This window comes from Onychostoma macrolepis, chromosome 09, assembly GCF_012432095.1.
Source record: "Onychostoma macrolepis isolate SWU-2019 chromosome 09, ASM1243209v1, whole genome shotgun sequence".
In the NCBI taxonomy this organism is placed as follows: domain Eukaryota; kingdom Metazoa; phylum Chordata; class Actinopteri; order Cypriniformes; family Cyprinidae; genus Onychostoma; species Onychostoma macrolepis.
Genome location: NC_081163.1, coordinates 913,448 through 930,686, shown reverse-complemented (window position 1 = coordinate 930,686; position 17,239 = coordinate 913,448). Strand labels below are relative to the sequence as shown.

The window sequence follows — 17,239 nt, the reverse complement described above, 5'->3', positions numbered from 1 at the left end:
GAATGACATCTGTATGTGAGCTCAAGTTTATTTATACAGCTCTACAGAAGACAACAGAGTCATTATTCAGATCAATGAGTGCAAATCAATTATATTACAGAATAATAAATAGCTTTGAAACATTTGTAAATTGTTTATTTTATTTACTTTTTTATTTTTGTAAATTTTTGAAAAACTTTTTATTAACATTAATTCTGAATAATAACAAAAGGTTACTTATACACTGATGCAGCTTAAATGTGTTTTTTTCTCTCTCTCTTTCCAAAATGACCTTTTGACCTGGAGCAACTTATTTTGCATATATATATATATATATATATATATATATATACAGTATATACAGTGTATGTATATATGTATATATATATATATATTTTTTTTTTTTCATTTTATTTATCATACACTATGTCATAATTATGAGATAAAACTCAAAACACAATGTGTTTTTTTTTTGTTTTTTTTTACATTTTTTAGTTCCATTATTACCAAAATGGGACTTATACACCAATGCAACTTTTTTCTCTCTTTCAAAAATTTAATTTTGACCCAGTGTGACTTATTTTGCATTGTTGTTGTTGTTTTACTTTTTTATTATTTACATTGCTTCTGAATGCAATATCAAAGTGACTCATACACTTACTTTTATGACAATAAATAAATTGTGAGATAAAAACTCAGAATTCTGACTTCTGAGTTTACATCTCGCAATTCTGTTTTTTTTCCCGCCACAATAATGATAATTGCTACTTTTTCTCACAATTCAGACATTTCTTCTCAGACACTGAGTTTTATATCTCACAATTCTTTATATTCTGCAATTCTTCTTTTGTCTTTTCTCTCAAAAATGCAATTTTGACCTGATGTGACTTTTTACTTTTTTTTTTTCTTTAAAATTTTTTTCACATTATTTCTGAATGTAATAACAAAATGTGACTTATACACTGATGCAACTTTTTTTTGTCAAAAATGCCATTTTGTCCTGTTGCAACTTATTTTCCATTTTTTCCCCATTTTGTTAAAAACTTTTTTGAAAATTTTACATTATTTCTGAAAGTCATTACTTCTGTTTTTTGACTTATTTTCTGGAAAATATGGTACTGAAAAAAAAGCATTTACGACAGAAAAAGGCCTTGAAATGCTGCGTTCCTGAACAATCCAATAACGCTGGTGCTCTGGGGCCAAAGATGATCTTGATTCAATAGAAGCAGATAAAAGACGTTTTAGCTTAAAAACATGTTTTACTTCCCATGAAGCGAGTGTGTGTGTGTGCTTCATTGAAATGCATGTCGGGGGTGAATGTCAGAACGGAGAAGGACTTCTCAATAAGTTTTAAATCAGAGCAGATGGCGAGTACCAACATCTCAATCTCTTTTATCTCCGCTCAAGACTCCCAAACCGACACCGGAGGCCAAAAGAACAAAGCGCTGCACCTCTGCCCACCAAAGACGCATCATCGCCTCATTACGCTAATTAAGAGCTCAGCGCTCGAGAGCATTCAGAAATGACAAGAAAATAATAGTAAATCTGAAACGGCCTCGGGAGACGTTCTGACGAAGCCTTTCATGTCGTGAGCGCTTTAACATCCGAATCAGTGAGAATTTGAAGCACATTTGAGAGTTTTTCCGTGGAAGAGTTGTTGTGGATAGGGAAGGGAAAGCATACTCAGATGTTATTCTCGGGACCTGGATTATGAAACACAATGAATGTGAATCTGAGCGCCGCTGCTGGGATGTTTCTTCATGACGTGTTTCTCATTAAGCGTGTTTCTGCGGATGGTCCTGGCAGCTCAGTAAACTCCAGCCGCTGCTGCTTCATCGCTTGCTTCATATTTGAGGATTAAAAACAACTGGATGTTCAGTGCTGTGATTCATTTCTGATCGGTTAAAGATGAGGTCTGCAGATCTGTACGTCACACGCTTCAATGACATACAATTCATATTCATTATCATTGATTTAGATCAGATGAGAACATAAACTAGAACTGAATCTGACCTGAATAATGACTTTATTGTCTTCCGTAGAGCTGCTTTACTACTACGGAGTAAAAAAAATTTTAATTGTGAGATAAAATCTTAGAATTGTGAGTAATTTTCTTGCAATTCTAAGAAAAGTCTGACTTTCTTTTTTGCTATTCCAAGTTTACATTTACATTTATTTATTTAGCAGATGCATTTATCCAAAGTGACTTACAAATGCGGAATACAACAAGCTATTTAACAAGTTCATTTCTCACAAATGAACTCTTCTGTTTTCACCACAGATTAAAAAGTTAAAAGGGTAATTGCAACTTTTTGTCTTGCAATTAATACTTTTTTCGTGCAGTGTGAGGTTATATCTTGCAGTTCTGTGATTATATTTCTCTGAATAGCAAGGGAAAAAATCTGAATTGTGAGTTAAAAAGTCTGAATTTCCTTTTAATTTTTTAAGTCATAATTCCAAGATATAAAATCAGAATTCTTACTTTTTGTTACATTTCTGAATTCAGATTTTTTTTATTTTGCAAATCAGTTTTTTTCTTTCCACAACTTTTAGACATTAGACTTTATATTTCTCAGAATTGCGAGGAAAAAGTCTCAGCAATTGTGAGAATTGTGAAATGAAATTCAATCTTTCAATTCTGAGTTTATATTTCTCCTAATCAGAAAAGTCTGAGTTGTGAGATACAAAGTCGGAATGACATTTTATTTATTTATTTATGAACAAAAAAACAGAAAGTCAGAATTATGAGACATGAAGTCACACTTGGTGGAAATAAGCTTCCCTACACTGTAAAAAAAAAAAAAAAAGTTAAGCCAACTTAAAATTTTAAGGCAACCAGCTTCAGCAGATTTTTGAGTTTTCTCAACTTGTCGTTTTAAGTTTATACAACAAAAATTTGAGAATCTCCCACAAAAATAAGTTGAGCAAACTCAAAGCTGGTAAAAAAACAATTTTTAAGTTCGCTCAACTTCTTTTTTTTTTTACAGTGAAAGAAAAAATTGAAGTTGTTTCATAATTTTCCAGCACTGTTATTTTCCCGTTTATCTCTGTGAAGCTGTTTGGAATCAGTCTGAATTGTTTAAGTACCAGTGTTGGGGAAGGTTACTTTTAAAAGTACTGCATTACAATATTGTGTTACTCCATAAAAATGTAACAAACTGCATTACTTAGTTACTTTTTATAGACAGTAATGCATTAATACGTTTGCGTTACTTTTTGTCACCTGAGCTGGGCTTGCTTATTTGTTTTTTTAATAACAAATATCCCAAAAGTTCGGCAACTGTAAAGACCCTTTTACACCAAAAGTGAAATGAATAATCCTCAATCTGAAGGAAGTGCTTCTGCACCAATTTCTCTCAACATGGCAACACAAGAGCTGTCAGTCAATAAATGGGGAAACAAAGTAACTTGCATTACGTATTTGAAAAAGTAACTCAGATACTTTCTTGTAATTAAAAGTAATGCATGACTTTACTAGTTACTTGAAAAAGTAATCTGATTACATTACTCACGCTACTTGTAACCAGTGCTGGGGTAACGCATTACAAGTAATGTGAGTTACGTAATCAGATTACTTTAAGTAACTTGTATAGTAACGCATTACTTTTTAATTTAGAAGGAAATATCAAATGCAAACTCTGAATATTATACAAACCTGCAATAATTAAATGTTAAATAAGACAAATATAATGTATGCATTTAATCCCATTTTATTAACCAATGTCTTTTCTACTGTTCTAACTATGTGATTAGTTTGAGCGGCATCCTCTACTGTACAGACGTGAATCTACATTTCCTTCAGCCTGAGCCGTATTCACTTCACTTTTGGTGTGAAAGGGCTTTTACATTTGTAAAAGAATAACTTTTTATATTAAAAACAAACAAGCAAGCCCTGCCCAGATTTAAAAAGTAACTCAAAAGTAAGGTAACGCATTACTTTCCATAAAAAGTAACTAATCTACGTAATCACTTAGTAACGTAACGCATTACTTTCCATAAAAAGTAACTAATCAACGTAATCACTTAGTAACGTAACGCATTACTTTAGCACATTAGTTTCCATAAAAAGCAACGTAATTACATAGTAATGTAACGCATTACTTTCCATAAAAAGTAACTATCGTAATTACTTTGTTACTTTTTATGGAAAGTAATGCGTTACGTTACTAAGTGATTACGATACTTAGTTACTTTTTATGGAAAGTAACGCATTACGTTACTAAGTATCGTAATCACTTAGTAACGTAATGCATTACTTTCTATAAGAAGTAACTAAGCAACGTAATTACTTAGTAACGTAATGTAATTAGTTACTTTTTTAAGGGTGTAACACAATATTGTAATGCATTGCTTTTAAAAGTAACTTTCCCCGACACTGATAAGTTCTTTAGAAATGAAGGAGGCTTGTCTTGTAGATGGAGTGTGAAGGGATCTCTGTACCGTGTGTTTTTCAGAACTGTGGTTACGGCACTAAAGATGACGATTACACCTGCATCGCCTGTCCAGCCGGGAAATTCTCCAAAGGCAAATACGAGATCTGCCGTCGACACAAAGACTGCGACTCGCTGTACCGCGCCACCATCCTGACGCAGGGGACTCTGGAGAGCGATGCCGAGTGTGGACCGTGTTTACCGGGGTAAGAAAACACTGATCACAACCTACACAAATGAGCTGAGAGTTTATTCCACTCCTAAAGAATGTTTGCTGACTGGAGCTTTGGCTTTTATGAGATTTTAAAGGAACATTTACTCTCCCTCGTGTTTGTGTGACTGACCCAGACTAACCTAACCATCTCTAACCCATAGCACTCCAACTACTCACAGTTAAGAGCTAGACAACAATGGTTTGAGAAAGCCTAATTATAATTAGCGCTGTCAAATGATTAAGCGCGATTAATCGCATCCAAAATAAAAAATTTTATTTCCATAATATATGTGTATAAACTGTGTATATTTATTATGTATATATAAATACACACACATGCATGTATATATTTCAGAAAAATATATTATTTTTATATATTAAATATATTTATTTATAATGTAAATGATATGAATATAAATATACTGTAGATATGTAAATACATGTAAATAGTTTCAAAATATATAATGCGCATTACAAGGCATTAACAATTCATTGCAATACTTTTATATTGCATTATATTTAAAGGCCTCAAGTGTTACTGAATTATCACAAGTTCTGCAGGCACACACTTAAACGCACACAAACACATCCCTTACGAAAATTTAACCATGGTTTTATTATAGTAAAAGTGTAGTAAGCATTTTTTTTTCCCGCATTGATTGCCGTTTGTATAACCACAGTTTTACTACTGTACAAATACCTTGGTAAAACTATGGTTAATTTGTGGTTACCATGGTTTAAATATGTTCTGTTTTTTTTTTTGTAGTAAAACTATGGTTGATTTTCATAAGGGATGCATACACTCACTCACTCACTCACTCACACACACACACACTCAAATGCACACAAAGGCATTCATACACACACACACACACACACACACAAGACGGCTTCATGCTGCTGTTGCCACTTAAAGCAGAAGGTCTGGTTTCAATTGGCTTAAATATAAATATACAAAGTGCAGCTTTTTAAAAGCACATTATTGAGTGTGTTTAATATACTCTGCTGTTTCTATTACGAGGGATGTAAAGTCTGATCGCTGATATTCCCTTTGAGATGGCAGCTCATGATGGCTTTGATCAGGCGTGTGTGTCGGTCTGAATGTGAAGTGTGTGTTCTGTGTTTGAGGGCACCGGTTCATCTCGACTTACTTCAGATGAGCAAAAACACTAAACATGCAGCAGATCATTAAACACGATCAGCCCATTGACAATTCAGTTGTGTTGTTTTCTCTTTGCTGTCAAATGTTCTCTGTGGAAGCTTGTTCCGCCACGGGATAAAAAAATAAAAAAAGGTAATTGTGACTTTCTCACAGTTCAGATTATTTTCCCTCAAAGTTTTTTTCTCTGAATTCTGAGTTTATATCTTGCAATTCTGTTTTTTTTTTTTCCTGCCACGGAATAAAACATTAAAAAAGGTAATTGTGGCTTTTTATTGCACAATTTTGAGTAAAACATCCTGCAGTCAGTAATGTGTGTTGTTTTTATATATATATATATATATATATATATATATATATATATATATATATATATATATATATATACTATTTATTTCCTCATTATTTGTTTCAGGTCATTTTACATTTTATTTTATTTTTTATTTTTTTTATTTACACATTCGTTTTATATCTATAAATTACTTTATTTGTGGCTTTTACGTCTTTAATTTGAGCTTTTTCTTTATGTCAAACATCCTGTAGTCAGTAATGTGCTTTTTATTTTTACCATTTCTTTCCTTATTATTTATTTCATTCTGTTTTTAAGAAGTATTTTATTTTAGTAATGTTTTTTAATACCTTTTTTCCCCTATTATTTGTTTTAGCCCATTTTGAAAAAAGTACATAAATAAATAATTATATATATATTTATTTTTATTTATTTATTTTTTTTATTTAAACTTGAACTTTGGCTTTTTCTTTATGTCAAACATTCTGAATAACTGTTGTGCACTGTATATAATGTGCTATAAAAATGAAACCTTTAATAATTCTTTCATTTCTTTACCAGTGATCAGCAGTACGTGTTTTGTGAGTTTGTTTGTGTGTTTTCTGGTTTAGGTACTACATTCTGGAGAACCGTCCGCGTAACATCTATGGCATGGTGTGCCACTCCTGTCAGAACGCTCCTCGAAACATCAAAGAGTGTAAGAACATCTCACATGTGACCCTGGAGCACAAAACCAGTCATAAGGGTTGATTCTTTTTTTAAATTGAGATTGATGCATCATCTGAGAGCTGAATAAATCATCTTTCCATTGATGTATGGTTTGTTGGACAATATTTGTCTGAGATACAACTATTTGAAAATCTGGAATCTGAGGGTGCAAAAAAATCAAAATATTGAGAAAATCTCCTTTAAAGTTGTTCAAATGAAGTTCTTAGCAATGCATATTACTAATCAAAAATGAAGTTTTGATATATTTACGGTAGGACATTCACAAAATATCTTCACGGAACATGATCTTAATATCCTAATGATTTTTGGCTTAAAAGAAAAATCAATAATTTTGATCCATACAATGTATTGTTGGCTATTGCTACAAATATAGCTGAGCTGCTTATGACTGCTTCTGTGCTGCAGCGTGTTCATCTCGTCTCCTCTCTCTGCCTCTCTTCACTCATTTTTATTCAGCGCATTATGATAATGTGACCAAAGAAGTTTTAGTCATTAATCTATTTATTTTGTTCGTTAAGTTTCACATTCATAGGTGTAAATTTTCTAGCAAAAAACCCCGTTTTACAGTGTTTCATAAAGAGTTAGAAAATGACTTTTGTACTATTCAACATAGTACTAATAGAAAAGCAATCAAAACTGTATCCGTTTGTGTTCTATCTTCAAAATCTTTGAGTAATGTAAGGTCATGCATGTCTATGACTGTATTTCTTTTCTCTTCTCCTTTGTTAGCCTGGATATAATGTCTGTTTTATTGTTCTGTATCTGTTGTTTAAAGCACACTTAATAATATTATTTTTTTAAAATTGCATAATTTTGCATAATTGCATAAAAATGCATAAACACAATTACGTTAAACACTTCCATTCCCGTTCCGGAGGCCCACACACAGTTTAGCACAGAATACAGATTGACTAAACCAAACCCAAACCCAAACCCAAAGCCGGATCCGGATCTGAGCACAGAGTTGCTGCGGTGAAACGAGCGGCAGGTCATCAATAACGCGTCTGGACTCCATCAGCCATCAGTGCATGAAGCTTTCTCAGATTTATTTTCCTTCTCTTGGCCTGGCTCTGGTGTTTGGCAGATCGTTCATAACACACTGGAGTCTCTGATTAGCGGCGCATACCTGAAGCGCTGACCGCATGGAAACGAGCGGAGAACCGCACAAACCTGAGCTGTAATGCCGCGTAATCCGCTAAACATCAGCGTCTGCTTTCCCTTCAGGTTTAGGGCTCTTTTTATTTGGGATGAAATGTATTTGTTTGTGGAAGCGAGGGAAACTAATTAACTCCAGGTTTGACCGAGCGAGCGAGAGCCAAGCTTTTTATTGTTTTGTTTTGCTAATTTCTTTCTTTTTTTAAACCTCTGTCTTCGGCCACGAGATGTTTCTTCAGAAAGAGAGTGGAAACTCTGACGAGAGACCGGCAAACTGCTTCTGACGCTAGCGACTTCAGCCAAACAGACAGATTTCTAATGAAAATCAAGCTGACCGAGCAGATTCATAAGAGCAGAAACACTATTTGCTCATTATTTCATTTGCATTTCTTTTCTGTAGTAGCCTATGCTTCATCTAATAGTCTAATTATTTGTTTGTTTGTTCATTTATTTATTTCTTTCTTTTCTCCAGATCCGCTCTGAGAGAATGAGAACAACAGTTTGTTAGTAGTCTAATAAACCTAGTATAGTATATCATGAGTATTGTTGGCTCTTTCACAAATTGATATTTTTACATTTATTTTATTTACACATTAATTTTTAATTTCCAAAATTATTTTAGTTGTGGCTTTTATGTCTTTAATTTTGGCTTTTTCTTTAAGTCAAACATTTTGTTGTGTATATAATGCACTATAAAGATGAACTTTTCCTACATTTTAAGTGACAGATTTCAGATCCGTGGCTGTCCGATAAACCTAACATTATATACTAAAAAAAATTGTTGGCTTTTTGATGAGTTGCTTTTATTTGATTTGATTTTATTAGCCTTTTTAATGTTATTTATTTTTATGCGTATTAAGTTGTGGCTTTTATGCTATTAAGATGAACTTGATCTTGCCTAAAGCGTTCATAACTGATTCATTTCTTCATATCCGCTCTGAGAACGACGGTTCGTTATAAACCTGGAAGTGTGATGTATTATGAATATTGTTGATGAATTGTTTTGTTCCTGTAAGATGAACATCCTGTAAATGAAGGGTCTTTGTTGCGCTGGGAAACACGTCTGTGCCGGTCAGAGCCTCTTTAATTGTTTTCTATTGTGCGGTGACAGAAATGAAGTAGGTGGGAATTCTATTTAATTAAAAAAGCATAACAAACAGATCTTTTAAAGCTGTAGATGTGAAAGTATGCGGAGGGAGTGAAGACATGCTCGCACTCGCCGGGTAATCTGCAAATTATGCTCGCCCGCAGCGTCTAATAATTAAGAGTTTGGAGGGAATAAAAAGATGATTAACTTGCCGCTGCTTGCAGTCGACAGGCACGGAAACATGTGTCCAGCGGCGGACCTCACGCGTGATTTCAGTATCTGTGATCTCAGCGGATGATTTGCCATTCAGTGACTGTGGTAACATCAGATTGATAATGGTTTCTAGATGACTGATGGGGTTTGGCAGAGCGATCCTTGCGGCGCTCGTTTGGTTTTCAGTGTGTTTGACACTCGCAATGAGAAAGAAATAAGCAAAGACCTCAAACCTATGAGAGCTTTGACAAATGGTGCTGTTCCTGTTGGGCTTAATTAAATCAATACTTCATCTCCAGAGCTGGAAACACTCGCAGATTTGTGTTTTAGTCCATTAAAACTGTTAGCATCCCATATTTAATGTTGGGTTGTTATACACTAAATGTCATGCGGCATCAAGTTGCGCTCCGTCAGAGAACATTCTCACTTAGAATAACTCTTGTTTGTGTTTTCTGGTCAGAGGGTTTTCTGTTTCCTGAAAACGGGAGTTAATATTACTGATAGATTACTTACAAATTACTGATTCCTAATTACATTAGTAACCAATCCATTACATTAGACATTTTAGGTAATATAGCTACTTTTAGATTACTTTTCACCTTACCAGTTCATCACATTTATTTAAATAGGATACTCTTGTACCATATTGTAAGTAAGAAATTTCCATTCCATTCGTTGTAATTAACAACATGCATTAAACCTTACATTAGGTCAAGGTTTCCCAAACTGGGCTTCATAAAGGAACTATTAAACATAAAGTTTAATGAAAAGCTAATTATTAAATCATAAAAATGTAAAATAAAAATTAATCAATCAAAATAAAACACTTACAATTGTTTTCTTTTAATATTTTATTTGTTTACCTGCACGTCATGTGACCAATAACCAACATCAGAGAACCGTGTTACTTTATTAATGTATCACCTTAAAATCTCAGGAGGGGCTTCAAGTAAATATATTAGGAGAAAGAGATTCAGATGACTAAAAAAATTTTAAAATAAAATAAAAACTTTAGGAATCCCTGCATTACAGTAGATGTAAATAAGAAATAATGAATGCGTGTATTACAATGTGTAATGTTTAGGAAAATGTAAAAGATGAAAAAGAAGAATTAGAGCGAATCAATAAATTATGATTAATAATTGTGTGAATAATATGTAATCATGTAATCAATAAAAAAGTAACTGTACTCTGATTATGAGTATTTTAATCTAATTACAATTTGATTACATAATTCAGATTACATGTAATCAGTTACTATCCAGCACTGAACTCAGATACTATTATAGCTTTTATTAATATTTTAAATGAATTTTTATATTTCCATTTTCATTTTAGTTTAGTTTAAATATAGTTTTTATTTTTTATTTTTTAATTAATTTTATTTTTTTAAGTTAAACTAAATGAAAAAAAAAGATATGGCAACTAGCTAAAATAAAATAAGTTTAAGGATTTTAAAAAATATTTTATTTCTGTTTAGGTTTATTTCATTTTGTGTTTTTTTTTATGGTTTTAGTTTTAGTTAACTATAATAACCCTGTTGGACTAAAACTTACTAAATTTGCTCACACTGGGCATAACAACTTCCCAAATATATATATATATATATATAGTTTTTCTGCTTTTTTTCTTCCACTTGTTGTGTCCCAGGTTAGAAATAACCGGCTTCTTAAATAGCTTGTAAAATGGCTCTCATTATGCGATATTATCACCAAATCTTGGATTCAATTGTTTCGTCCACTTGTTTCTTTCAGTCAGCACAAGTTTTGTGTTTCTTTTTGGATCTGATTGATCGCAGGCCTCATTGATCTGAACTCATGCAGTTTACTTTTTAAACCAAAATTAGGCATAAATAATGCTTTTTTCACTCATAAACTGAGGAGCATGAGCTAAGATCAATGAGACCTATGATTAATAAGGTCCAAAAAGAAACAAAACCTGTGCTGATTGAAAGAAAACAAGTGGACAAAACGACTGAATCCAAGATTTCAGCAGATGTATGAGTATATTGACTGATTTTATTGAATGTTTTTTACAGGCATGCAGTCGACGCCGCCGTCATCGGGCCGAGCTCCCAGCGTGTCGTCCAGCAGCACCACCATATTCCCACACGCAGAGAAAGGCAAGAGCACAATAAATCATCTTTCCATTGATGTGTGGTTTGTTGGACAATATTTGGCTGAGATACAACTATTTGAAAATCTGGAATCTGAGGGAGCAAAAAATCTAAATATTGAGAAAATCGCCTTCAAAGTTGTCCAAATGAAGTTCTTAGCAATGCATATTACTAATCAAAAATGAAGTTTTGATATATTTACGGTAGGAAATTTACAAAATATCTTCATGGAACATGATCTTTACTTAATATCCTGATGATTTTTGTCATAAAAGATGAAAGTATAATTTTGACCCATACAATGTATTGTTGGCTATTGCTACAAATATAGCTGTGCTGCTTATGACTGCACATATATTTTATGTTAACACAGCAATTTACCATGGTTGTTTTCAGTATTATAGAATATGAGAAATATAAGGTACATTCAGTATTAATAATAACGTCAGAATATAGTTTTTTTTCTGTTTTAGTAAATATTGTGATGTTTTTCTGTGGGCGGAGCTTAGGTGGAGGCAGAAAGATTCATCTGACCGCTTCATATTTGATTATTCTTTCAGTCAATCACAACAATGTATCAATTACAGATGATTAAGCATATAAATAGTCAGTTTTACACACATGCACACAGACATTATTTCATACACAACATAGTCATGAGATGCATTAGAAATCTTTAGACGTGTAACACAAACCATAATCCATAACAACAAAAGACAATACTTTATTTAACCTTTTCTGAAAAGAAGTGTGCGCTGCAAACGCAAGCCTTTTTGACAATAGTTTCTGTCCAGTCCGCTCGTTATCTGGACAGAATTATCGCGTTTAACCACAGCCGTCGAGCTTTTTGTCTGGCAGTGGCAGCAGGTATGCGATCAAATTTCAAATTGAAGCCTATATTACATCGATTCTGGCACCCAACATCACAACAACAAGACGATATTTTAAGCTCCTAATGTAGCCAAATCTGTGCTGAATGGGCCGCCTCCAGTTTTCTCTTAGTTTTGCCTGCAGCTAGCGCTGTGACGTGTCTATAAACAATCAGTCAAAACAAAAAGTCAGTTCATCATGCAATTGTAGCATTTTATGGTCATCAAGCAACATAGAATCTTTTACTGTGTTCCAGATCCAACAGGACAAGGTCACCTAGCAACAGCCCTCATCATCGCCATGTCAACCATCTTCATCATGGCCATCGCTATAGTGATGATTATTATGTTCTACATCCTGAAGACCAAACCAAGTGGACAAGGTAAGATTGCTAGAACTACACACTCATTGTGATTTTGTGTGTGTGTGTGTGTGTGTGTGTGTGTGTGTGTGTGTGTGTGTGTGTGTGTGTGTGTGTGAGTGAGTGAGTGAGTGAGTGAGTGAGTGTGTGTGTGTGAGTGAGTGAGTGAGTGTGTGTGTGTGTGTGTGTGTGTGTGTGTGTGTGTGTGTGTGTGTGTGTGTGTGTGTGTGTGTGTGTGTCTGAGTGTGTGTGTGAGTCTGAGTGTGTGTGAGTGAGTGAGTGAGTGAGTGAGTGAGTGTGTGTGTGTGTGTGTGTGTGTGTGTGTGTGTGTGTGTGTGTGAGTGAGTGAGTGAGTGAGTGTGTGTGTGTGTGTGTGTGTGTGTGTGTGTGTGTGTGTGTGTGTGTGTGTGTGTGTGTCTGAGTGTGTGTGTGAGTCTGAGTGTGTGAGTGAGTGAGTGAGTGAGTGTGTGTGTGTGTGTGTGTGTGTGTGTGTGTGTGTGTGTGTGTGTGTGTGTGTGTGTGTGTGAGTGTGTGTGTGAGTCTGAGTGTGTGTGTGGTGAGTGAGTGAGTGAGTGAGTGAGTGAGTGAGTGGTGTGTGTGTGTGTGAGTGTGTGTGTGTGTGTCTGAGTGTGTGTGTGAGTCTGAGTGTGTGTGTGAGTGAGTGAGTGAGTGAGTGAGTGTGTGTGTGTGTGTGTGTGTGTGTGTGTGAGTGGTGAGTGAGTGTGTGTGTGTGTGTGTGTGTGTGTGTGTGTCTGTGTGTGTGTGTGTCTGAGTGTGTGTGTGTGTGAGTGTGTGTGAGTGTGTGTGTGTGTGTGTGTGTGTGTGAGTGAGTGAGTGAGTGAGTGAGTGAGTGATTGCGTGCGTGCGTGAGTGTGTGTGTGTGTGTGTGTGTGTGTGTGTGTGGTGAGTGAGTGTGTGTGTGTGTGTGTGTGTGTGTGTGTGTGTGTGTGTGTGTGTGTTTTCTATTCAGGTGGGATCTTAACCCTGAACACACACAGACTCATGGGGACTCGTGTCACGGGTAAACAAGCTAATAAATCACACAGAATGAAGTTTTTTGAAAATCTAAAAATGCCTGTAGTCTCCTGTAAGGGGTAGGTTTAGGTGTAGGACAATAGAATATACAGTAAGTACAGTATAAAAACCATTATGCCTATGAAGAGTCCCTACAATTCACAAAAACAAACGTGTGTGTGTGTGTGTGTGTGTGTGTGTGTGTGTGTGTGTGTGAATGTTCTTCATAACTGATGTGTGTGTTCGTCAACAGGGAAGCTCTTCTGACCGCAGTTTGAGTCCTTCTGCTCTACATTTACTTGAGATCATTCCCATATTTCAAACTCTTTCTTATTGCTCCAGACATTAAATGAATAGCAGTGCTGTGAGTCTAACCCAGCGCTTTCTTTCTTTCTTTGTTTCTTTCTTTCCCAGCATGCTGCTCTGGACAAATAATAAAAACAGTGGAAGCCCAAACAAACAAGCAGGAGGAGAAGAAGGAGGTTCAAGGTGAGCGAACGCTTGGTTTGACATCTATACGTGTTAAACTGCTTAAGAAGACGTGACAGACGGCAGACGGGACGAGGTGAATCTGGAATGTTCTTCACCCTACGGCTCTCGCTGACGGCACATAGCGTTCACAACACATCTCTGCATAACCATCTCACACCGTCTGGAGAAAAACCCCTCAAAATGAGCTTTCACTCACTCTCACTGCAACTCATTTAGCCATCAATCAATCACTGTCAGAAGAGTAGAAATACATAACACACAAATATTGTGTGCATTTGTATTTGCAGTTTTTGCGATTCAATGAATTCTAGGAATATTAAACATTTCTTTTGATTCATCTTTCATCTTGAATGGATTTTTCCATTTAGCTCATTGCAGTGCATTTACTAAAAAAATCCTTTAAAAAATATATATTTAAAATGAAAGCGTCCCAAATGTTAAAGACTGAAGCGGATGCATTCATGTTACTGTAAATCACAACATTAATCCTGCTTCAGAGCGGATGAGCAAATACCTACACCGCTAGACATCCGCGCTTATCCCATTTCCCACCAGATATTCCCAGCTAAGCCACTTATAATGACAGAATACATGAGAAAGATCCACTCATGCACTCGCAGCTGCAACTCTGACTTCAGATGAGCATTCACGCAGACAGAAAACAGAACATTTACTTAATTTTACATACATCAGACTCATATCTGTTTAGCTCAAACAGTAAATCATGGCACTTGCAACACCAATGGCAATGCCAGGGAATGCATGGACCGATATAGAAATTGATATACCCTGAATGCAATATAAGTCGCTTTGGATAAAAGCATCTGCCAAATGCATTTGTTTGTATTCTAATCAGTAAAAACAGAAACTTGCATAAACTGTCCAAATAAATGATGTGCAGTGATGAAGAATGCATAATTCATGCATTAAACAGTCAATCATCCAGATCAGATTTGGAAATCAAATTGAAATAGGTTCACTGTGAACAAATAATAGATTTATTTTCTATTTTTACTGAAATTAGACTGAAAACTTTTCAAATAAAATAACAGCTGATCTGAGATGAATGAGCACGTCACTGATCTTCACACATTGTCTTTCCAGAAAACGTGGTGATCTTTGCAGAAAAGGATGAATTTGATAAGCTCAAGCCTTCATCTCCAAAAACAGCAAAGAGGTGAGTCTTCACTCAAGCTAAACAAACCTGTAACTACTGCAAGACAAACAGGGTTTAACCAGCACTCGTACAGAGGCGTCAAACACGTTTCCTCGTCTCATGTGAGATTGTGCCAGTAATTCAGCCACCGCAGGACATGTTTGTGCAGCAGCACGGAGCTGCAGCTCTTCTCTTCTCATCTGACTGGAAACATTATGTGGCTTACACACAGGATGAGGTAGTCGAACACAGATCCAGCCTGCAGCTACGCTTTCCACAGGAGATGTTCATTTCAGACAAACGTAATCAAGCGTGTGATAATTACGCAGCGGCGCAGCCAAAACCGCCAGGTGAAAATAGCTCTGCTTCAAACATAAGATGACACTTTTTCGCCTCAAACCCTTTTTTTCCAAGGAGCAGCAGAAGCTTGAATAAAGAAATAAACCTGCTTTCCTCACACTAGTTAGATGAGAACTTCCCCTGCTTTACACTCATTAATTCTGATTGTTGTAAATAACACACTGTCTCTCGTCTCTCTCTCTAAGGCAAGACACTGCAGGTGAATTTGGTAAAAAAACAACTAATAGATAGCATCATACTTCCCCAGTTGTTTAATTACTTTAAGAATTGCAAAAAAAATTTTTAAATTACGAGTTTTCTGAAAAGCTATATTTAAAATAAGCCATTATCTAATTAAATATGCACTACATTTCCAGCACATACTGCAAGTCTGATCATTGGATAAAGCCAGGTTAGAAATTCTTGATTTAGTTGACATATTAAGAGTTAAAGGTTTTTCCAGAGGGGACTTTGGATTGCTCTTTTTATAGGTCTATAAACCAAAAAAATACTGAAAACAGACAGAAAAAAATACATTTCAGCTTGTTTTTAGGAATAAAAATTATGTAAATCAGTGAACAATCCCCTCAGTAAACCCCTTCAGAATATAGATGGGAATAAAACAGTAAAGTTTGGTGTTTGTAAGAGCTGCTGAAGTGGAAGATACTGTATGTATTGGAATTGAAATGTACAGACGCAAATAGATAAAGTGCAATAATAATCCCAGGCAGACAACATATGAACAAACCCCTCAGTAAAAACCTTCAGAATATAGAGAGGAATAAAACTGTAAAATTTGGTGTATGTAAGTGCTGCTGAAGTGGAGAAACAAACTCATTTTGAGGGAGAAATAGGCCTTGTGTGTATTGGAACTGAAATCTAGACGCAAATAGATAACGTGTAAAAATAAAATCATGGAAATGATGTATGAACAAACCCCTCAGTAAAACCCTTCAGAATATAGACATGAATAAAACTGTAAAATTTGGTTTATGTAACCGTTGCTGAAGTGGAGATAAAACTTATTATGAGAAAACAACCTTTAAAGATTGTATTTCAAATTAAATTTACAGATGCAAATAGATAAAGTGCAATAATAATACCAGGAAAACAATCTATGAACAAACCCTTCTGTAAAAACCTTCACAACATAGAGAGGAATAAAACTCTATAGTATGGTATACGTCATTGCTGCTGAGGTGGAGAAACAAACTCATTTTGAGATGTGTATTGAAATTGAAATCTATAGATGCAAAAAGATAAAGTGTAAAAATAAAACCAGGCAAATGATATATGAACAAACCCCTCAGTAAAACCCTTCAGAATATAGATAGGAAATAAAACTTTAAAGATCTACAGATGCAAATAGATAAAGTGCAACAAAATAAAAACTTAAATGTGCATTTTGGATTTTTTTCTTTCCAGTATAGTCTGAAACAACATGTAATGAAAAGTGAAAAAGCCCAAAAGCTCAAAATTGACCGACTGATTGCAATTGGTCAGATATATTCTAGATGGACTAATATGTAGATAGATTGCATCTGTTTATGATTGTTGTAGACATATGAAGCGGGAGATTTGACTCATGCCAGAGTATGTGCTAATGCAGATCCAGACCGGCGCGAGTATCGAGTGT

The 17,239-nt window shown here is 34.9% G+C and overlaps 1 protein-coding gene across 1 annotated transcript in view; it reads left to right on the top strand.

Moving 5' to 3' along the window:
• edar (ectodysplasin A receptor) overlaps nt 1–17,239 on the top strand; it is a 45,077-nt gene that overhangs the window by 21,165 nt on the left and 6,673 nt on the right. The window contains exons 5-10 of the mRNA XM_058788100.1: nt 4,434–4,615; nt 6,683–6,768; nt 11,294–11,377; nt 12,498–12,623; nt 14,031–14,105; nt 15,213–15,285. Of these exons, the coding sequence (XP_058644083.1) occupies nt 4,434–4,615; nt 6,683–6,768; nt 11,294–11,377; nt 12,498–12,623; nt 14,031–14,105; nt 15,213–15,285 (626 nt within the window). The remainder of the gene's footprint in view (nt 1–4,433; nt 4,616–6,682; nt 6,769–11,293; nt 11,378–12,497; nt 12,624–14,030; nt 14,106–15,212; nt 15,286–17,239) is intronic.